Genomic DNA, 24,720 nt, shown 5'->3' with positions numbered 1-24,720 from the left:
CCAGTTAGGCATGTACTGATGGTTTCTTGACACAGGCCTGCTGCCTGGGAATGCAGCACAGCATGTCTATATATCTTAACTCTACCCTTTGAGCTCATGGTTTAACCCCTTTGTCATCTTTTCCATAAAGAACTGCTTATGTTTGCAGCTCAGTAGTTTCATCAGTCGGCTTCCTGAAAGTAGTATGTCAGAAGTCCAAAGGTCTCTTTTTATGTTTTACTGTCTCTGTCCCTTTCAGTCCAAGCTGGCAGTGTTTCTGCAAGTACACTTGTCTTAAAACTTTGTAGATCTCTTATGAATATTACTAGGGTTTACCCCATCAGACAAAAGCTACACCCACAAAACTCATCAAGATAAGGCATTGTCTATCTTTGGCTTGCTGTCCTTGATACTCTTGAAAGCCCTATTGTTGAATAGAGACAATGTGGAGTTCATGTCCTTTAAGATCCTTAAAGATATTTATCTGAGATACCACCTCGAATCTGAGGTCTTTGCAAAGAGTTTTAGAATAACACCTTAGACATCACCTTTATTCCCTATTTTCCTGACATTGTCCTTCAATTGACCTTGTTCAAAAGCCTTTTCATAATTTTAATATTGTTTGCCATCTGAAGAAACTGGAATGAGAAAGTTTTATTTTTGATTCCAGCAACTCCAAGCTTCATTATATATGAAAGTATTTCTTTTACTTAACACTCTCATCTTGCATTTTACTATAGACAGCTAGAAGCCACTTCAATAATTTGAAATCTCCTTAATTTTGTAGTTCTATTTTCTTGTTAGTTCTATTTTCTGCATTACTACAGATCGTAATGTTGCTTAACTTTTTGTCACTACATAATAAATGTCCTCATTCTTCCAACTTTTGATACCATTATCCTCAATTTCCTTTCAGTTCTCACTCAGTGGCCACCTTGAGGACCCCCAGGTTACCACTAATAGTCTCTTCAAGGGCTACTATACTTTAATTTTCTCAAGGTCCTTGCAGCTTTATCCTGCCATTCCATCCCAAAGCCACGTTTTAGGTTTTTGTTGTGGCAGCACCTCACTTCCAGGTACTAAAATATGTCCAACTGTCTACTATTGGGTAACAAGCCCCAAAACTCAGTGGCTTAAAACAGCAACATCTATCTTGCTCATGAAGCAGTCTATACAAAAGGTTGATATAAGAAATTAAAAATAAATGGATATAAATATTCATTGATTGTAAAGCTCAAGATTATTAAGATGCTAATCCCCAAATCACTATCTACAGATTCAACACAATTCCTATCAAATCTAACTAGATTTTTTTGGAAAAATTGACAGGCTGAGACCAAATCTTATATGTAAATGCATATAAAGCTGAAATAATTATTTTAAAAAACAGGTAGTAACACTGATTTCAAAACCTGCTTATTATGAAGCTACATTAATCAAGACAATGTGTGCTTCACATAAGAAGAGATACATCAATAGAACATAATAAAGAGTTCAAAACCACACATAGTCAAATTATTTTTGACAAAGGCATCAAGTTAATTCATTGGGTGCAAGAATTGTCTTTTCAACAAATGCTGCTGGAGCAATTAGATATCTATGTTAAAAAAATTTTTTTTTACCTTATATGGTACAAAATAAATAAAAGCTGGAAATAAATCATAGGCCTAAATGTAAGAACTAAATATACAAAACGTCTAGAAGGAAACACAGAGGAGAACTGTAACATCATTAATTTTTCTGAAAAGATAAATTAGTTTGTTTTTATCAAATTTAGAACTTTTGCTCTTCAAAGACACCATTAAAAAACTGAAAAAAATACTATGGTCTGGTAAAAGTCAAGTTTGCTATAACAACCATTAAGGGAAGGCAAATTTGGGAAACAATTTGAGTACAATGTAATTTACAAAGTAAATTTCACAGATTGATGTGCAATTGCATCCACAAGAAACCCTATGTGAATGGACAAAACTGCACCCATTTGAACTGAGTCACATAGGTATACACAGAATGAACACACACATATTCAAAAACCTACCACTTACCCTGATTCAGTGTATTATCTTTTATGTTTTGCCATTCTTTCACATTTGTGAAAATTATATATATAATGAATATGTGTGTGTGTGTATTCAACAAATCAAAAAATCTGAGTGTCTTGACTCAAAAATGCTGAGCAGTGCACATAAAAGGAATGTTTTAAGTATTAAAGAAGCTTGAAACAAAGCATTTTTAAAGAAATGAGAGTGGTATCTCCTCAGTAATAGGCATAAAGGAATATATATTGCAGACCATCAGCTATAACACTGAAAAAATAAAAGAAATTCCTAGGTCTTTGAGCAAGTGCTGCAGTCAGTAAGAAGGCAGCCTAAAGAAATAGAAGCAATGAAAAAATTACTGAGCATATGGGTTGAAGACCAAACAATTAAAAAAAATGAAAAACTTTCCGACAAAGAAAAAGCACTATCTACATACAGAAGCCTTAAGTATAAGTCACCAAATCCTGCAGAAATGGTTTCTTAATGCTAGTATTGGCTAGTTTGGTGGTTTCAAACAGTGCTGGAGCTGTAGGGAAAGAAACACAAGTCTAAAATGATAGCTTTTTTCTTTCAGGATTTGGAAGGTGTGATTACACTGCATTTTGTCTTCCATTAGTGCTACTAAAACGTCGAACAGTGCAGCTGTCCTTCTCGGAAGGTAGTCTTTTTCTCTCCAGCTGCTTTCAAGATCTTCTGTCAGGCTCTGCCATTTTATTATACTGGGTCTAGACAGGGATTTCAAATTATTTTTCCTACTTGGAAATTCTTGGACTTCCTGAATTTGTGAATTAGTATGCCTGATCAATTTTGAAAACTTCTCAGGCATTATCACTTTAATTTATGCCTCTTTCCCATTCTCTCTCCTCCACTGTTGATACTTCAATCAAGTATATGTTGGAACTTATATTCTATCTTCCTCATTGTTTCACTCATTTTCTTTTTTTTTGTGCATTTTGGACAATTTATTCTGATGTATTTCACTTCAAAAATTCTCTCTTCACTTGTGTCTAATATACTGCTAGATGTACTTACTGAATTTTCAGCAGGTGGCAGAAACGGAAAACTGGAACTAGAGAACTGTAAAACTAGAAAAAGTATCAATGTCAGAATTTGAATCACATCTACAGAGAAAATTCGTTCATCAATTCATCATGGTCCCTAACTGTCAATATGGATTCTCCCAGAAGCAAACTAGAAGGCAAAACTCAAAGCAACATTTAAGTGCATGTAGTCTTGGGCAGCATGGGGGCGGGGGGGGGGGGGGATGGGGGCTGTGATTTTAAGAAAAACTTGTAGGGAAGTAGGAAAATGAGACAAGAAAGAAAGGAAGCTAATACAGGGTTTATTACCAAGCAAGCTACCTTTGTAGGCAACTTAACCCTCTGAGGAACTCTGTAAGGATAGTGTTTCTCCAACATTGGAGTGCATAAATATCATCCATTTAAGCATATATTCTTGATCCCCAGCCCCCAGAGATTCTGTTTCAGTAGTTTGGGGGTAGGTTCTAAGAATCTGCACCTCTAACTCCTGCACAATAGTAATGTTAATGGTACAGGTCTGTGTGTCAAACTTTGGTGCAGAAAATGTTTCTGAGGGAGTTATCCTGCCCAAGAGGACAGTGAACTGGAGTATTTACCCACCAACTCCCATCAGTCATTGTTTTAAAAGACTTCTCTCAAACACCCTGGTACTTCCTGTCTGCCTGCACATGGTCAACACAGATGTCTCAGCCAAGAGAAACCTCTCAGGAAATAAGTCACAGGTGCTGTCAGTTGGAAATCAGGTTGGCATGTATTTAAATGGAAAGTGCCAAGGAAGCGTGAGCAGAGCAATGACAGCATTTGCTACACTGCTGTATGTGGTGTCATGGGGAAAATAAACATTAACCAAGAAATTATACAAATAAATTAAAATTATGGTAAGTGCTAAAAAGAAAATTACATGAGACTATCCCTAAAGATAGCCTCATATTATTACAGATGGCAAATTACTAGAGTAGTTAATGCTGGCCCAAATCACTGTTTTATAAATTTGTTAAGCGCCAACTCCAGATCAGTATCATATACATCAGCCGTAACTGACTGTACATACCTTATTTGCAGTCACTGTGATTGGTAGCTTACAATACAAATGTGTGCATAATCATTGAGCTTTCCATTTTGTTTCATTTGGATAAGCCTTAGTTAAGATTTACTCGTTTTATAAATCTTAAGTTGTGAATATGGAAAGAAAGCTGCTTACTTCTGTTGTTTTTTCCATTAAATGGCTTCACCAAAGGAAAACCTAAATCATATTGGATTTTAAGAAGTATGCTACAATCTATTCTACTATGTAAGATGTGTCTTTTTGATTCCGTAAATCCATATTCACTTTCCTTTCCAAATATATGCATCATCTTAAAGCACCTAAAGAATTAGCAACTGCAATGTTAGGGAACAGTCCACAAAACTACCCTTTCTTTAGGGGTTTCAAGAGCACCCTCAAATTTGATAACTTGCTTTACAAGGACTCAGTTCATTGAAAGATGTTATAGTCACGATTACAGTTTATTACAGGAAAAGAATACAGATTAAAATCAGCCTAGGGAAGAAACACACAGGACAGACTCTAGGAAAGTAATAAATGAAGAGCTTCTAGTAGACCTCTTCTGTGGAGTCATAGACTTTCCTGATATCACTGTCTGGTAACATATACAGTACGGCCAACCAGGAAAGTTCACCCAAACCCTAGGGTCCAGAGTCTTTACTGGGGCTACATCAGAGTGGCATGCTGACCTCAGTTTCTAAAACCTTAAGAAGTTGAGCTGAGACTGCTTGATTTAAGGTCTCATTCTAAATCATGCTGTTACTATCTAGCTTGGTCCAAGGTCCCCAGGCTAACAAAAACATTTCTATTAGGCATGCAGGACACTCCAAGGGTATAGAGATTACATCCCCAAAGCCAAGAACAAAGGGAAGACCTTCTTTTGGGCAAGTTTACATTCTTTACTACACTGTACCTTACCCTCTTCTATGTGTGGTCACTGCACTAAAAAGCCCTGACATTCCTTTTTACCTTACTGAGCTGAACTGCCACATTATGATATTGACAAAAATGTAACTACATGTAGATTTCTGTAATTAAGGTGCTTTCAATACTGCTAGACTTTGATTAGCATAGTACTTGGGAAAAATTCATTTATTTGATACTTGAAACCAAGCGAAGATTCACAGCTCAATCTTATTCTAGTATCACAGGTAGAAGGTCTTCTTTTTCTATATTGGTCTTCATTGCTGGGTCATATTTTGCAAAATACTGCTCAGGATAACCAATCCATGACAGAATACTTTGTTTAAAATCACAATGAAAATCTGGCTTTTGAAATACTATCAATATACATCAGATCATTATATTCCCCTTCCAGAAGATGATTACTGTACCTTAAGAAAATTACTCAGGAGCTCTTTGAGCTTCCCGAGCCTGCAAAAATAACTTCCTAAAACTAGCTAAAAACTGAAGACTGCTACCTTTTAAAAATCAGTGTTTAAACACTGTTAGTGTTTCTAAATCATTATGCTTTAGATCACTCCTACTGCACAAAATACTGATTTGATATGTGTGCATGTAACAATGGAATATCTCATCATCCTTTTCTTTAGAGGCACAGAAACTCCTAACTACATTTTTGGTTCAGTTACATATCATAATGTCCTGTGCTGTATAATTTGTAATACATCCATACAAATGGTTGATTTCAGAGTATAAACATTTAAAATCTTGACAAAAAAAAATAAGTGTTATATTGGGAACAAAGACTGTATTTTATAAATGAGAAATTCTGATATAATATTTTTGAAAAGAATCTTAGCAATATTAAAATTAGTAAACATAAATTACTTTTTCTAATGTTGAAGATTTCTTTTAGAAAAGCATTGACATATTTTTATAGCTTAAAGAGAAAAACATTCTCCTTTGAATACAAGCACCAACAAAAACCATTATCCAAACAGAACAGAAAATATATTTTGTCTAAAAATGCCAGAATTTTTAAATTAGGGCATAATATTTAATGTAAGTAGTTAGAAAATATATTTCATCTAAAAATGAATGCCAGAATTTTAATGAGGGTATAATATTTAATATATGTAGCTAACAGCAGCACATATACTAAAATTGAAACAACACAGAGAAAACTAGCAAAGCCCTATATAAGGATGATACGCAAATTTGTAATATGAGCAGCTAACAAAATTCTTATGGGACTACAAAACATATTTGACACTGTTTAGCATTATTTTCTGTCTTAAAATCTTAGAACATTTTTGCTAACAGATGCAACTGCACTAAATTTTAAAATAAAGAAAACACAGGAGGCAATTAAACATACTTTATCCATAAATAGATCATAATAATCACCATGAGAATTATAGACAGTAAATTTACATACGTATTTTTCCAAAAACTTGAAGATATAATATGTGTATCTTGAAGATTAGCTACATATGTGTTTAAAGAAATATCTATGTAAAATTAATGTATACATTAAAATTAAAATGTTTTAAAACAAGCCATAAATACTTTTACCTTGTGCTTGGCTACATATTCTCATTCCTTATTACGTTAATGAAATTCTGAACATTAAGTAAAATGCTAAGACTCAGGCTGAAATTTTAGAGTATCAGTCGTTCTTAAGGATTTCCTGCCCTCCAGTGGTATCTGCCTCAATATTTTCACTGCACCTTTCAACATTACAAAGACATATTGCTTCTACATTTACATTATGAAATTATATCACACTGTATGGCAGCATCTAATTTTTTTTCCATTACAGGTTCACTGTCTGTCTGGACCCACGCATCACATCTTGCAACCTGTAGAATGCGGTTATTACTGGTTATATTCTGCGAATTGTGTGCTGAATTACACTGAGACTGTGGAAACTGATCTGTATTATCTTTCATTGAAAGGTGGTGAAGATTCTCATTTTGTTCATGAATTTTGGCATTGTTTTTAATAATCCCATCACATGGAGGTTTTGGCATCCTTTCTGGATAAAAATTACTAGTTATTTGTTTGGTTCTGATGGCTCTCCTATTTGATTCTTCAACGTGCTGCAATATTTTATCTTCTTCTTCAGATAGCTAAAAGAAATTCAGTAATTTTGCTGTAAATTTTTGCTTAAATTTCTAAAAATCATTCAATCACTTCAAAGCATTCTAAAATTCACACTATAGAAAATTTAAAATTAGAAAATATTGGCAGGCTGCAATTCAAAGCTGGCACACCAACAAATAGTCTTCAAACATTAATCCACTGCTTCCAGAGATTCCGCAAAAAATTAAAACTAGAACTACCATATGATTCAGTAGTGCTACTACTGGGCATTTAATCAAAGAATACCAAAACACTAATTCAAAAAGATATGTGCAGCCCTATGTTTATTGCAGCATTATTTACAGTAGCAAAATTATGGAAGCAGCCCAATCGAAGTGTCCATCAGTAGATGAACAGATAAAGAAGATGTGGTATATATATACAATGGAATACTATTCCACTAGGAAAAAGAACAAAACCTTGCCATTTACAACAACATGGAGGGACCCAGAGACTATAATGCTAAGTGAAATAAATCAGAGAAAGATAAATGCCGTATGATTTCACTCATAAGTGGAATTTAAGAAACAAAAAAATTGAACAAAGAAAAAGGAGACAAGCCAAAAACAAATGCTTAACTATAGAGAACTGATGGTTATCAGAGGGGAAGTGGGTGAGGGGGGATGGGTGAAATAGGTGAAGGGGAATAAGAGTACACTTATCATGATGAGCATTTAGTACTGTATAGAATTGTTGAATCTCTATTATACACCTGAAACTAACATAAGACTACATGCTAATGATACTGGTATTAAAACTTAAAAAAACAATAACCTACTGCTTCCCAGGAGGTTATGGACTTTTACAATAGCAAGAACAATAATAATCCTTGTATTAAAAAGGCAGAAGAGCTAAGAAAGGAAAAGGGAATTTTTTCTGTTCTCAATCCTCATAATAGGCTACATCATCCCCCTACCATTTCACACAAAGAATTGATAAATAAATAATTCACTCATTGACTCATTAAGTTCAAAAATATCTAGATTGTATCTTTTATGGGTCCAGCTTCATGAAAAGTATAATTTAAGGAGAGTATCAGCTAATGGAAAATCAAATAAAATAGACAAAAGAAGTTAAATAAGAATAAGTATCTTAACTGTTATCTAAAAAAGTCAAATTTTAAGAACTTTTAATAGGTGTAGATTTCAATTTGCTAGTTCGAATGTTTCAACTTCATGAAAAATTTTATCTTTTTTTTTTTGAGAGAGAGCATGCATGCAAGCAAGGGAAGGGCAGAGAGAGAGGAAAGCAGAGGATCTGAAGCAGGCTCTGTGATGACATCATCGAGCCCAATGCAGGTGAGCTCATGATCTGAGCCGAGGTCGGGTGCTAAACCGACTGAGCTACCCAAGCACCCGTTGTTTTTGTTTTGTTTTGTTTTAGAGAAATTTATATTTTAATTACTGAACTAATGAAAATATTTTTTACTAAAATTCCAATATAAAAGTAATGACTGTTCTAGGTTTAAAAAAAAAAAAAAAAAGCAAAGTTAACATAAAAACCCTGAAATAAGGTGTAGGCTGCAGTAGATTGGCACTAAAATAGAAAAAGTAAGCCCAAGAAATAACATTGACACTGGCTGGGCACAAATTTGAAAAAACAAGCTCAATACATTTATTCAAGAAAATAAATATCCATTTAGCTTCTACAATGTGAGTGAAGTAGACATGTTTGCTGCCCTCTTAAAGCATACATTCTCACGGGTGGAAATAATACTAATCAAATAATCATGCATATGAATATCTAATTATAAATCAAGAAAAGCCTTATGAAGAACAAGTATGAAGCACTCTGAAAGCATAACTGAGAGGCTAGTTTAGATTGAGGAGCCAACGAGGGGCTTTCAGAAGAAGTGACATATTTGAACTGAGACTTAAAGGATGAGTAAGAGTAAGACAAAGGAAATAGGATCTACAAATGCCCTGAAACAGAAAAGAGACTGATAAGCTAAGAAAACGAAAAGTCAAAAAGTCAGTACATGTGAAGTGTGGTGTAAAAGGGAGAACATTAGAAGTTGGAGATGTAGCCAGAGGCCAGATTACACATGGCCTGTAGCCACCCTAAGAAGGTTAGATTCTAAAGTAAAACCTAAATCCACTGAATACTTAAACACAGAAATAACACGATTCAACTTAGGTTTTCAAAAGATCATGATGACTGCTAACAGAAGAAAGTGGGACAAGAGTATAAGTAGAGAGATCTCGCAGGAGACCATCACAATAGTGCAAGAACAATATACTGGTACCTGAGGCTAGCATACTGACAGCAAAAGTTGAGAGAAGTAGATAAATATGCAATTTATTTTGGAGATAGAACTGAGTGGATGAAGTGATGGAAACAATGTGGTTAAAAAAAATTATGAGCCAGAAAGAAATGGCAAAGTTAACTAAGTTTCTGGCGTGAGCAACTGAGTGGATAAAAAAGGTATCTACTAATATGGGAATTATCAATAAAACTGATCTGGGGCAAAGACCTGTGGGTGTTCAGTTTAAGAGAAAGAAAAAAAGGAGGGGTGCCTGGGTGGCTCAGTTGTTTGAACATCTGACTCTTGATTTCGACTCAGGTCACGATCCCAGGGCTGTGGGATTGATGCACTAAGTGTGGAGCCTGCTTGAGACAGGCTCGCTCTCTCTCTCTCTCTCTCTCTCTCTCTCTCTCTTTCATGCTCTATCTCTCTCTTTTGCTCTCTCTATCTTCCACTCTCTCTTTCGCTCCCTCTCTGCCCTTCTCCCCTTCTTGCTTGCACGCTCTCTCTCAAATAAAAATATAAATGTTTCAAAAATAAAGTGAGATTTTAGTTAAATATCCAAGAAGCTATATCAAATAGGAAACTGGACATCTCAATAAGCATCTGGGCTAAAATGACAAAGATGAAAACTGTCATGAGACAAATATTATATGTTGATGGAATACAGAACATCATCTAACATTTAGAGTATAGGTTTAGAGAAGAAAAGTGTCCTATAGCAAAGCCTAAACTTACATTTATATAGGGAGAAGGGTGGAAAAGAAGTCATCAAAGGCTAAAGTAGAATTTATTTTTTTTTAACATTTATTTTTGAGACAGAGAGAGACAGACCATGAACGAGGGAGTGTCAGAGAGAGGGAGACACAGAATCTGAAACAGGCTCGAGGCTCTGAGCTGTCAGCACAGAGCCCGACGCGGGGCTCGAACTCACAGACTATGAGATCATGACCTGAGGCGAAGTCGGACGCTTAACCAACTGAGCCACCCAGGCGCCCCATAAAGTAGAATTCAAAGAGGTATGAAGGAAACCCAAGATAAGTGTATTATCACAAAAGCAAAGAGAAAGAACATGTTTCAAAACAAGAAAATAACTTCTACTAATATTATTAGTTCTCATAAAATGAAAACTTAAATATGCCCATTAAAATTGGCAAGATAGAGGCCACAGGTGTCCATCCTTAGAAAGAGCCGTTTGGACAGTGAGGCAGACGCTACAAAAAAAAAAAAAAAAAAAAAAAAAAAAAAGGCAGATTAAATGAACATGGAAGAATTAATGAAGGAGAACTCCATTTAAACTGTGATTTGTGAGAAATGCAGCATTCCCACTGAGGACATAACATGAGGACATAACACTCCATTTATTCAGATTACATTCTTCAACATTTTATAGTTTTCTTCATCTAAGCCTTCAGACTTTTTCTATGTATTCTTAGTTGTTTTAGGTTTTTAATTATTGTAAGCGGGTTCTTTTAAAAAGCATTTCAAAAGAAATCCAACTTTATCCTTGATAAGAGTGGCTCTGGTAAATAATAATGAACACATCATTTTTATAAATGAATGAATGATATTTACATTTCAATTTTACATTTCTGTTTATATTTTTCTTACACTTGAAGTGTTTAATATTTTTTTCAAATTTTCATTATTTATTGACAATTTTTTAGAATGTAAAGGTAACCTATGAAAAATGTAAGTAATTCTAAATTAGCAGAGCATAAATTAATAAGCAAAAAAAAAAAAATGTAACTTACCATTTCTGAACTAGAACTGAAGCAACTATCTGTTGGCCTTGGAGAATAACTGGTAGATTGACTACTCTGTGAAGAATCAAGATCTGAAAATAAAGATTTAATTCATGAAGAATGGTATTTATATATACAAAGTATATACATAGGCAAAACTCTTTGCCGGTAAAATACATTTAGTTAACATTCTACAGAGAGCTATAAAGTGTGTAAAAACTAGCTAAAATTTTGTATACTTGGGCAGCTTTCATTTCTGACAGTATTATGGATTTTATACTTAAAACATTTGTATCTATAAGTAAAATAAGAGTATATACATAAGGAAAGAAAGGATAATAAAGAATATTGGGTTGTTTTTTCCCAATATATGAACCATTTATTATAAACAAATAATTTAAAAAATTTTTTAACATTTATTCATTATTGAGAGACAGAGACAGAGCATGAGCATGGGAGGGGTAGAGAGAGGGGGAGATACAGAATCTGAAGCAGGCTCCAGGCTCTGAGCTGTCAGCACAGAGCCCGAGCAGGGTTCAAACTCACAAACCGCGAAATCATGACCTGAGCCGAAGTCAGACACTTAACCAACTAAGCCATCCAGGTACCCCATATAAACAAATAATTTGAAGTGTCAACTGCAAGAAAGAGGAATAAATCAAGTTTATTAAATCCCAACATGCAGATATGCGTTAATCCAGTAAATGAAGATTAATTGTACAATCAAAACTGTATGAAAAAAAATCAATTCAAAGCATCCAGTATAATATTCTTTCATTATCTGGTTCATTATCTGGAACCAGATAACTGCAACCAGACAACTGCAACTTGATTGCAAGTACAGTTTAAAAGTGCACCTAAGAGGCAGGTCATAACTCCCTACAATGCATAAATACTTGAAGTCAACAGTAGCTTCAACAATTCCTGTCCCTTTGTCTATGAAAATGGGTTTCCTCTCAAGAAAACCCCAAGGAAGGGTGCGAGGGCAGCTCAGTCAGTTAAGTACCCAACTCTTGGTATTCAGCTCAGGTCATGATCTCATGGTTCATGAGTTCGAGCCTCATGTCAGGATCTCTACTTCTATGAGTAGGGAGATAAAGTAACCAAAGTCAACAACAAGAGGGAGTAAGTAACACTCTCCAAAGAACACCTCCTGAAGGGCCAGGCCCTGGACATGTATGACCCCTTTTTAATATAGCAGTTCTCGCAGGTACAAGGCACACAATGAGCTTTTATAACACATAAGGGACAGAAAACTAGCCAAAATGATGAAACAGAAGAATTCTCCTCAAAAGAAATTCCAGGAAGAAATGACAGCTAAAGAATTGCTCGAAACAGATATAAACAATATAACTGAACAAGAATTTAGAATAACAGTCTAAGATTAATTGCTGGGGTGAAAAAAGCATAGAAGACAGCAGAGAATCTATTTCTGCAGACATTAAGGAACTAAAAAATAGTAATGGTGAATTTTAAAAATGCTATAAAGGAGGTGAAAAATAAACTGGAGGCAGTGACAGTGAGAATTGAAGAGGCAAAGGGGGGGGGGAATAGGTGAAATAGAAGATAAAATTATGGAAAAAGAGGAAGCTGAGAAAGAGATAAAAAAAACTTCTGGATCATGACAGGAAAATTACAGAAGTGATTCAAGGAAATGGAATAATATCCATATCATAGGAGTTCCAGAAGAAGAAAAAGAGAGAGAAAGGGGCCAAAGGTGTACTTGAGCAAATCATAGCTGAGAATTCCTCAACCTGGGGAAGGAAACAGGCATTGAAATACAAGAGGCACAGAGAACCCCTTCAGACGTAACTTGAATCAATCTTCTGCACAACATATCATAGTGAAACTGGCAAAATACAAGGATAAAGAGAGAATTCTGAAAGCAGTTAGGGATAAACAGGCCTTAACATAAAAAGGTAGACACATAAGGGTAGTAGCAGACCTATCTACTGAAACTTGGCAGGCCGGAAAGGAATGGCAGGGAATCTTCAAAGTGATGAACAGAAAAAATATGCAGCCAAGAACTCTTTACCCAGCAAGTCTGTCATCCAGAATAGAAGGAGATATAAACGTTTTCCCAAACAAACAAAAACTGAAGGAATTCATCACCACTAAACCAGCCCTACAAGAGATCCTAAGGGGGCCTCAGTGAGTGGAATGCTACAAAGATCACAAAGGACCAGAGACACCACTACAAGCATGAAACCTACAGATAACACAGTGACTCTAAACGCGTATCTTTCAATAATAACACTTAATATAAATGGACTAAATGTTCCAATCAAAAGACAGAGTATCAAAATGGATAAAAAAACAAAACAAAAAAACAAAAAAAAACCAAGACCCATCTATTTTCTGTCTATAAGAGACCAATTTTAGACCTGAGGACACCTTCAAATTGAAATTGAGGGGATGGAGAACCAGCTATCATGCTACTGGAAGTCAAAAGAAAGTTGGAGTAGCCATACTTATATCAGACAAACTAGATTTTAAACTAAAGGCTGTAACAAGAGATGAAGAAGGGCATTATATAATAATTACAAGTCAATCCATCAAGAAGGGCTAACAATAAATGTTTATGCACCAAATTTGGAAGCACCCAAATATATACAACAGTTAATCACAAACATCTTATTGGTAAGCAATCTTATTGGTAAGAATGTGGTAATTGCAGGGGACCTTAATACTCCACTTACAACAATGGACAGATCATCTAGACGGAAAATCAATAAACAATGGCCCTGAATGATACACTGGATCAGATGGACTTGACAGATATATTTACAACTTTTCATCCTAAAGCAGCAGAATGCATATTCTTCTCGAGTGTACATGGAACATTCTCCAAGATAGATCACATACTGGGTCACAAAACAGCTCTCAATAAGATCATACCATGGACACTTTCAGATCACAATGCTATGAAACTTGACATCAACCATAGGAAAAAGTTTGAAAAACCTTCAAATGCATGGAGGTTAAAGAACATCCTACTAAAAAAAGAATGTGTCAACAAGGCAATTAAAGAAGAAACTAAAAAATACATGGAACACATGAAAATTAAAACATAACAATCCAAACCCCTTTGGGATGCAGCAAAGGCACTCTTAAGAGGAAAATATACTGCAATCCAGGCCTAGCTCAAGAAACAAGAAAAATCTCAAATACAAAATCTAACAGCACACCTAAAGGAAATAGAAGCAGAACAACAAAGAAACCCCAAGGCCAGTAGAAGAGAAATAATAAAGATCAGAACAGAAATAAACAATAGAGAATCCAAAAAACAATAGAACAGATCAATGAAACTAAGAGTTGGTTTTTTGAAAACAAACAAAATTGAAAACAAACCCCTAGCCAGACTTCTCAAAAAGAAAAGAGAGAGGACCCAATTAGAAAAAAAATCATGAAGGAAAATTGATTTATCACAATCAATCCCTCAGAAATATAAGCAATTATCAGAGAATACTATGGAAAATTATATGCCAGCCAACAGGACAACCTGGAAGAAATGGACAAATTCCTAGATACCCACAAACTACCAAAACTCAAACAGGAAGAAATAGAAAATTTGAACAGATCCATAACTAGTAAAGAAATTGAATCAGTTATCAAAAATCTCCCACTGAGAACAAACTGAGGGCTGATGAGGGGTGGGAGGGAGGGGAGTGTGAGTGATGGGTATTGAAGAGGGCATCTTTTGGGATGAGCACTGGGTGTTGTATGGAAACCAATTTGACAATAAATTTCATATATTAAAAAAAAAAAAAAAAATCTCCCACCACATAAGAGTCCTGGACCAGATGGCTTCCCTGGGGAATTCTACCAGACATTTAAAGCAGAGATAATACCTATCCTCCTCAAGCTGTTCCAAAAAATAGAAATGGAAGGAAAACTTCCAGACTTATTCTATGAAGCCAGCATTACCTTGATTCCCAAACCAGTTAGTGACCCCACAGAAAAGGAGAACTAAAGGCCAATATCCCTGATGAACATGGATGCAAAAATTCTCAACAAGATACTAGCAAATCAAATTCAACAGCATATAAAAAGAATTATTCACCATGATCAGGTGGGATTAATTCCTGGGCTGCAGGGATGGTTCAACATTTGCAAATCAATCAATGTGATACATCACATTAATAAAAGAAACGATAAGAACCATATGATCCCATCAATCGATGAAGAAAAAGCATTTGACAAAATTCAGCATCCTTTTTTAATAAAAACCCTCGAGAAAGTCGGGATAGAAGGAACATACTTAAACATCATAAAAGCCATTTATGAAAAGCCCACAACTAATATCACCCTCAATGGGAGAAAAAACTGAGAGCTTTCCCCCTGAGATCAGGAACATGACAGGGATGTCCACTCTCACCACTTGTTTAACATAGTATTGGAAGTCCTAGCATCAGCAATCGGACAACAAAATGAAATAAAAGACATCAAAATTGGCAAAGAAGTCAAACTTTCACTTTTGCAGACATGATACATGGAAGACCCGAAAGACTCCACCAAAAGACTCCTAGAGCTGATAACATGAATTCAGCAGAGTCACAGGGTACAAATTCAATGTACAGAAATCGGCTGCATTTTTATACATCAATAATGAAGCAACAGAAAGACAAATAAAGAAACTGATCCCGTTCACAATTTCACCAAGAACCATAAAATACCTAGGAATAAACATAACCAAAGATGTAAAAGATCTATATGCTGAAAACTATAGAAAGCTTACGAAGGAAATTGAAGAAGACACAAAGAAATGGAAAAACATGCCATGCTCATGGGTTGTTAAAATGTCAATGTACCCAAAGCAATCTACACACTCAATGCAATCCCAACCAAAATAGCACCAGCATTCTTCTCAAAGCTAGAATAGCAATCCTAAAATTTGTATGGAACCACAAAAGACCCCAAATAGCCAAAGTAATTTTGAAGAAGAAAACCAAAGCAGGCAGCATCACAATCCCAGACTTTCGCCTCTACTACAAAGCTGTCATCATCAAGACAGCATGGTATTGGCACAAAAACAGACACAGAGACCAATGGAATAGAATAGAAACCCCAGAACTAGACCCACAAATGTATGGCCAACTCATCTTTGACAAAGCAGGAAACAGTATCCAATGGAAAAAAAGACAGTCTCTTTAGCAAATGATACTGGGAGAACTGGACAGCAACATGAAGAACGAAACTAGACCACTTTCTTACACCATACACAAAAATAAATTCAAAATGGATGGAAGACCTAAATGTGAGACATGAAACCACCAAAATCCTAAAGGAGAATGCAGGTAACAAATTTTTTTAAAGTTTTTTAAATTTATTTTGAGAGAGAGAGAGAGAGAGAACGAGAACAAGCAGGGTAGGGGCAGAGAGAGAATCTCAAGCAGGCTCCACACTGTCAGTTCAGAGACCTATGTGGGGCTCAAACTCATGAACCGTGAGATCATGACCTGAATTGAAATCAAGAGTCAGATGCTTAACTGACGGAGCCACCCAGGCATCCCCAGGTTGATAGCAGCTGTAGCAACTTCTTACTACCTTACTTACCTCTTGAGTCAAGGGGAAACAAAAGCAAAAATGAACTACTGGGACTTCATCAAGACAGAAAGCTTCTGCATAGCAAACAATCAACAAAACTAAAATGCAACCTTCAGAATGGGGAGAAGATATCTGCAAATGACATATCTGATAAAGGGTTAGAATCCAAAATCTATAAAGAACTTATTAAACTAACACCGAAAAAACAATTAATCCAGTCAAGATGCAGGCAGAAGACATGAATATTTTTCCAAAGAAGACTTAAGAAGTGCAACAGACGTGTGAAAAGATACTCAATGTCACTAATAATCAGGGAAATACAAATCAAATCCATGATTAGACGGGGACCTGGGTGGCTCAGTTGGTTAAGCATCTGACTTCAGCTCAGATCATGATTTCACAGTTCATGAGTTCGAGTCCTGCATTGGGGTGAGCTTGAGTCCTGCTTCAGGTGAACTCAAGGCCCCCCTTCTCTCTCTCTCTTTCTGCCCCTCAGGGGATTTTCTCTCTTTCCCATTTCTGCTCCTCACTCACTTGTGCCCTCTATCTCTCAAAAGAAAAAAAAGAAAACACTATGAGATTTCACCTCACAGCTGTCATAATGGCTAAAACTAACAACACAGGAAACAACAGGTGTTGGCAAGGATGTGGAGAAAGGGGAACTCTCTTGCACTGTTGGTGGAAATGCAAACTGGTACAACCACTCTAAAAAAGAGTATGGAGGTTATTCAAGAAGTTAAAAGTAGAACTACCCTATGATCCAGCAATTACACTACTAGTTATTTACCCAAAGTATACAAAAATACAGATTTGAATGGGGACATGCACCCTCATGTTTATAGCAGTATTATCAACAACAGCCAAATTATGGGAAGAGCACAAATATCCACTGACTGATGAATGGATAAAGAGGATGTGGTGTGTGTGTATGTGTGTGTGTGTGTGTGTGTATATATATATATATGTACATATACATATATATATATAATGGAATATTACTCAGCCATCAGAAAGAACCAAATCTTGCCATTTGCAACAACACGCATGGAGCTAGAGTATATGATGCTAAGTGAAATGAGTTAATCAGAGAAAGACAAATATGATTTCACTCACATGTAGAATTTAAGAAACAAAAGAGATGAACATAGGGGAAGGGAAGGAAATATCTAATATAAAAACAGAGAGGGAGGCAAACCATAAGATTCTCTTACCTATATAGAACTGAGGATTGTTAGAGCAGAGGTGGGTAGGAGGACGAGCTAAATGGGGGATGGGCATTAAGGAAGGCACTTGTAATGAGCACAGGGTGTTATATGTAAATGATGAATCACTAATTTCTACTCCTGAAACCAGTATTACATTATATGTTAACTAACTAGAATTTAAATTTGAAACATAAAATATATGTGATAAAAAGTATGAAAATTTAAATTGGCTGATGATCAAACCACATTTATAAACAATCCGATTTATAAAAGAATGCAATTTCTATAGAAAATTCCTCTTTCACTGAGAAGAGGAACATTTTTAGTATAGTAAATAAACAGAGGTTCAAAAATAGGAAAGAGGCAACCTATAGCTCTTAAAGAAAAAAGAATTTTCTAGATGTTGACTATGAAAGGAACAGTTGAGACCAGAGACAGTTATTTAATTAATAGAAATTTCTAAAACATCAAGAGATGTTTTTAAAACCAAACGTTCAGATATGAGAAATAACTTTTGAGGATCTCATGTACAGCATGGAGTAGATTTTAAGTGTCTCACCACATAGGGGTGGTATGGGTGGCTCAGTCAGTTAAGTATCTGACTTCAGCTCAGGTCATGATCTCATGGTTTGTGGGTTCGAGCCCCTCCATCAGGCTCTGTGGTGACAGCTCAGAACCTGGAGCCTGCTTCAGGTTCTGTGTCTCCTTTTCTCTCTTGCCCTCCCTTGCTCACATTCCGTCTCTCTCTCAAAAATAAACAAAAAATTTAAAATATTAATAAATAAAATGCCCAGGGGAGCTACAGTTTAAGTATCTCACCACATACACACAAAAAGGTAACTATATGAGGTGGTAGATGTGTTAATTAACTTGACTGTGGGAATCATTCACAATGTATTTTTTTCATTGTTGAAAGAGTATACTTTCAACATGCATCTTCATTGTTTCACTTTTTTTGCACTAATTACAAAAAATTAATGTTTATTTTTTGACAGAGACAGAGTGTGAGTGGGGCAGGGGCAGAGAGAAAGGGAGACACAGAATTCAAAGCAGGCTCCAGACTCCGAGCTGTCAGCGCAGAGCCCAACGTGGGGCTTGAACTCACAAACTGTGAAATCACAACCTGGGCTGAAGTCAGACACAAACTACTGAGCCACCCGGGTGCCCCTATACTCATTAATTTAAATGAAAATATCAAGTAACATTCATGTTGGAATGACAGCTGTTTATTAATTGCAACCGTAGCTAGTTGGCTACTGAAACAAAGATATAGCAAAATCAACAAAAGCATTCTGAGGGGCGCCTGAGTGGCTCAGATAGTTGAGCACCCGACTTGATTTCGGCTCAGGTCATGGTCTCATGGTTCATGAGATCAAACCCCTCACTGGGCTCCACACTGAGAGCACCAATCCAGTTTGGGATTCTCTCTCTCCCTCTCTCTCTGGCCCTCTACTTGCACGCTCTCTCTCCCTCAAATAAATAAACATTAAAAAAGAAAAAAACAAAAGAGGGGTGCCTGGGTGGCTCAGTCAGTTAAGCGTCTGACTTTAGCTCAGGTCACGATCTCGCAGTTTGAGTTCAAGTCCCGCATCAGGCTGTATACTGACAGCTCAGAGCCTGCAGCCTGCTTCAAATTCTGTGTCTCCCTCTCTCTGCCCTTCCCTGCTCGTGCTCTCTCTGCCACTCAAAAATAAACAAACATTAAAAAAAAGAAAAAAAAAAGAAGAAAAAAAATTGTGTGAGAATTAGCTATAATTTTTTAAAATATTTATTTACTTATTTAATCTCTACGCCCAATGTGGGGTCTGAACTCATGATCCCAAGATCAAGAGTCAAATGCTCTACCAACTGAGTCAGCCAGGTGCTCCAATACATACAATTTTTGTTTGCCAATTATACCTCAATAAAACCAGAAAAAAAAAATGTATCTCTCCTTTGACTCAGCAATCCCATTCCTAGAAATTACCCTAAAAATATACCTCCACAACTCAGCAACATATGCACAGAGTTTTTCATTGCAACATTATTTGTATGAACAAGACCCTGGAAACAACCCAAATATCCATCAACAGGCATTAGCTGAATAAACTATAATCCATCCATATTATGGATTACCATATGGTCATAAACAAAGGATGAAAAAATGTCTAATATTACCATGGAGAACACTTCAGGATGTTTTATTAAATAAATTAATCTATTCAATTAATTTATGAAATATCCTATGTTAAATAAAAAATCTACTATTACATTTAGAGTGAGAAAGGCAAGAACTAAGTTTCATGTGTATATGTGTGTTTATAAATTTTTAGGCTGTATTTTGGGGGAAAAAAAACCCGGAATGATAAAACGTAAACCAACAAAAAGCAGCTACTCATCTGATGCAGAAGGAAGTAGGGCAGCAAAGATAAGGATTGCAACCACACTAATGTGTTACATATTCTAAAGATTAAATTAATTCCAAAAGAAAAAAAGTCCATAAAGATTTCTAGGTATCCTAGTAGACCTACATATCCTGAAGAATCATTCTATCACAGAATATATAAAAAGTGCTAGAAACTTTTATCTATAAAAAGACAGCATAGAATAAAAAGACCACTCAAATCTGAAGTATTTGCTATACACAGTTAATATCTAGGGATATACACATATAGGTATATAAAAGACACATCCCATAAAGAAAGCCCAACTTAAAAGAAACACAGGCAACAAACATGAAAGGCATTTCACAGATGAAACATGGATGGCCAATCAACCTAATTAATAGAGAAATATAAATTAAAAATACAATGCAATACCAGATTGCCAACAATTAGGTACCAGACCCAGTGTTATAATATGTAACAACTAAGACTCCTACCTCTCACTAGTTGAAGTTTAAAATGGCACAATTACTTTGGAAAACATTCTGCATTACCTGGATGAGGTGAAGATGTTCATACCATACGACTACTCAGTTCTGCTTGTAAAACTATATCACAGAGGCATTTTTATACACATGTGTCAGAAGAAATGTCAAGAATTGCCAAAGCAACACTGCTTATCATATCAAAATATTCAAGACAACCTAAATAATCACAGCCAGAGGATGTATAAACAAGCTGTGGTACATTCCCAAAATAGTAGTAAACGATATAGTAGTAAACAAATAATGAAATGTACCAGAGTCAAAAGTATCAAAGTGAACAAACCTCAAAATACATTAGTGGGTGAACAACAACATCACAAAAATATGTAGAGTTGGCCTCAATTTGTAAAAAGTTCAAAACTAAGCAATGGAAAAGTCTATGTGTGATATCACAAAAAATAAATTCAGGATAATAGTTACCTCTAGGGGGCAGGATTGGAAATGCAATTGAGAAAACCTTCAAAAGTTCTGATTATACATTTCTTAAGCTACAAAGTACATATACGGGTATCAGTTTCATTATTCATTAAACTGTACATATATATTATATATACTCATGTATAATATATATAATAAAAATAAGTGTAATACTAGTATATTCTAACATATCTATGAAATATTTGGTGGCATAAATCTGAAAAAAAAACATTTAAAACTTAACTGATTTTCACTTAAATGTTAGTTCATTTTAAAGAATAAAATTCACTTGATAGTTATACTTACAGATTTTCTTAGATGTTTGCCTGTCTTTTAACGAACAAGTTCCTCCTTCTTCCATCGGAATCTAGAAGAAAAACAAAATTTTAACAACTCCCAAGTATAAACAGTAATACCCCCTCATATCTCCCTCTTAATCCCACCAATTCATCTTACAGTACTTTTCCTTCACATTAATTCAACAAAGATTATTTTAATACTACAAAGAAAAATTTGCCTGTGATGAATAATAAAGTAAACAAAATTTAATAGGTTTTGAAACAGTAAGCAACAGAATAGACACTTGCTAAGAAACTTATGAGAAGTCTTGAAGTAATCATAGTAAATGCAGTTCAAAAGAGACAAATATATGAATGTAATTTGGAGATTTATTGTTATTCTCTAAATTTCTTAAGTTGGATATCAATTTATTTATTTTCAGGTTTCTTAAATAATAAAGGCCCTCAGAAGTATATATTTTTGTATAGAACAAACCACTGATTTTGATTTTCATCAATTTCTATGTAATTTCTTATTTTCACGGTTTTTTTCTTTTAGTCTTTTTCTCACTAAAAACCAGAATGTTTCTTAATTTCCAAGAAAGTACGGGAGGTTAAGCATCTTCTGTTGTTGTTTTTGTTGTTGATTTCTAACTTAATGAATTATTAGAAAATGTGACTATGAATCTCTCCTTAGACAAATCTCTTAAACTTTCTTTATGGCTCACTACATGAATTATATTTGCAAATGTATCATGGACTTACAAAAAAAATATACATTCTCTGATGGTAGGATAAAGTGTTTTAAGTAAGATAAAGGAAATTGGATAAAGGAGAAAGCTGCTTACCAAATTGTTTCCCTCTTCTCTTAGGCACAGAGCTAGAGTACATTTCCTAGCCTCCTCTGAAGTCTGTTTGGACATGTGATTTGAATTCTGGTCATAAGCAAAAGTGGTATATGCCACTGTTACCCCTCACCCATAAAAATTTTCCCTAAAACCTCCCACTTCTCTTTCCCTTCTGCTATCTGATGTGAACATACATTTAGAAACATGGAAACCACCAGTTAATGACAGCAAAGTCCCCACCAGCTCAGGTTCCTGAATAACTTTATGCAGTAGAGTCTTTTCTCTAATCCTACTACTCAATCATTTACAAAGTATTATATATTCAACTCTTAAATAGCACGCAAGCCCCAGACTTGCACCACACACAAGCTGAGAAAGTTATATATACACCAAGGGAAGCACATAATACCAATACCCACCTCAGATCTGTTTATAGAGGATAAATGACAGAAAAGATCATTCCAAAGAGAAAAAAACTAAATTGTTCAAAGAATTTCCCCCCATAATCCAGGCAAGCAAGACTTCACAATGCCTGCCAAGCTGGATTTCATAATTGGTATGGATCAGTAACTCAGTATTGCCTCTTCTTCTGTTTTAGAATGAATTTTCTATTGCATTTATACTGTCTTTACCCTGACACTATATATTTTATGTATATCTTCTGCTATCTTTTTTTTTCTTTTTTTTTTAATTTTATATATGAAATTTATTGTCAAATTGGTTTCCATACAACACCCAGTGCTCATCCCAAACGGTGCCCTCCTCAATACCCATCACCCACCCTCTCCTCCCTCCCACCCCCCATCAACCCTCAGTTTGTTCTCAGTTTTTAAGAGTCTCTTATGCTTTGGCTCTCTCCCACTCTAACCTCTTTTTTTTTTTTCCTTCCCCTCCCCCATGGGTTTCTGTTAAGTTTCTCAGGATCCACATGAGAGTGAAAACATATGGTATCTGTCTTTCTCTGTATGGCTTATTTCACTTAGCATCACACTCTCCAGTTCCATCCACATTGCTACAAAAGGCCATATTTCATTTTTTCTCATTGCCACGTAGTACTCCATTGTGTATATAAACCACAATTTCTTTATCCATTCATCAGTTGATGGACATTTAGGCTCTTTCCATAATTTGGCTATTGTTGAGAGTGCTGCTATGAACCTTGGGGTACAAGTGCCCCTATGCATCAGTACTCCTGTATCCCTTGGATAAATTCCTAGCAGTGCTATTGCTGGGTCATAGGGTAGGTCTATTTTTAATTTTCTGAGGAACCTCCACACTGCTTTCCAGAGGGGCTGCACCAATTTGCATTCCCACCAACAGTGCAAGAGGGTTCCCGTTTCTCCACATCCTCTCCAGCATCTATAGTCTCCTGATTTGTTCATTTTGGCCACTCTGACTGGCGTGAGGTAATACCTGAGTGTGGTTTTGATTTGTATTTCCCTGATAAGGAGCGACGCTGAACATCTTTTCATGTGCCTGTTGGCCATCCGGATGTCTTCTTTAGAGAAGTGTCTATTCATGTTTTCTGCCCATTTCTTCACTGGGTTATTTGTTTTTCGGGTGTGGAGTTTGGTGAGCTCTTTATAGATTTTGGATACTAGCCCTTTGTCCGATATGTCATTTGCAAATATCTTTTCCCATTCCGTTGGTTGCCTTTTAGTTTTGTTGGTTGTTTCCTTTGCTGTGCAGAAGCTTTTAATCTTCATAAGGTCCCAGTAATTCACTTTTGCTTTTAATTCCCTTGCCTTTGGGGATGTGTCGAGTAAGAGGTTGCTACAGCTGAGGTCAGAGAGGTTATCTTTTTTTTTTCAAAATTTGGTTATATTCTACATGTTTCTCTCTCTCCAATTTAATATTCTTTGAATCTTGATTTTTAAGAAATCAGCTTCTTGGGGCACCTGGATGGCTCAGTTGGTAAGCATTTTTTCCCCACTTCATTAGGTTTCCTGGTGTGACATGGCAAATTCTGTGAATTCTGAAGTTCTTCCATGTGTCTCCATCTCTCTAGTGATTACCTTCCTATTTTTAACAGTCATATTTAAACCTTACTCCTTTATTGAAAAAAAATTATTATGTGTATTTATTTTGAGAGAGAGAGAGGACAGACAGAGTGCGAGTGGGGGAGGGGCAGAGAGAGAGGGAGACACAGAATCTGAAGCAAGGCTCCAGGCTCTGAGCTGTCAGCACAGAGCCCGACGCGGGGCATGAACTCATGGATCGTGAGATCGTGACCTGAGCCGAAGTCGGCCGCTTAACCGACTGAGCCACCCAGGCACCCCATCTTTTTTTTTTTTTAATGTTTATTTTTGAGACAGAGGGAGAGAGAGCGTGAGTGGGGGAGGGGCAGAGAGAGAGGGAGACACAGAATCTGAAGCA

At 35.8% G+C, this 24,720-nt stretch overlaps 1 protein-coding gene and 1 non-coding gene across 4 annotated transcripts in view; one reads left to right on the top strand and one right to left on the bottom strand.

Annotated features, from left to right (window-relative positions):
• Nucleotides 1–6,142: 6,142 nt before the first annotated feature.
• LOC113593118 (U6 spliceosomal RNA) lies at nucleotides 6,143–6,253 on the top strand. The gene has a single exon (XR_003413177.1). It is a non-coding gene; the product is annotated as a U6 spliceosomal RNA (small nuclear RNA).
• A 117-nt stretch (nucleotides 6,254–6,370) lies between these two features.
• Nucleotides 6,371–24,720, bottom strand: part of CB4H12orf40 (chromosome B4 C12orf40 homolog) — a 165,483-nt gene continuing 147,133 nt past the window's right edge. For all 3 annotated transcript variants that reach the window (XM_015085066.3, XM_053226124.1, XM_053226125.1), the window contains 3 exons: nucleotides 21,525–21,585; nucleotides 11,151–11,233; nucleotides 6,371–7,138 (listed from right to left, as the gene is read on the bottom strand). In XM_015085066.3, coding sequence (XP_014940552.1) covers nucleotides 6,776–7,138; nucleotides 11,151–11,233; nucleotides 21,525–21,585 — 507 coding nt within the window. In that variant the 3' untranslated portion in view covers nucleotides 6,371–6,775. The remainder of the gene's footprint in view (nucleotides 7,139–11,150; nucleotides 11,234–21,524; nucleotides 21,586–24,720) is intronic.

This window comes from Acinonyx jubatus, chromosome B4 (assembly GCF_027475565.1).
Source record: "Acinonyx jubatus isolate Ajub_Pintada_27869175 chromosome B4, VMU_Ajub_asm_v1.0, whole genome shotgun sequence".
Classification (NCBI taxonomy): domain Eukaryota; kingdom Metazoa; phylum Chordata; class Mammalia; order Carnivora; family Felidae; genus Acinonyx; species Acinonyx jubatus.
This window is presented reverse-complemented; position numbering and strand designations above follow the sequence as displayed.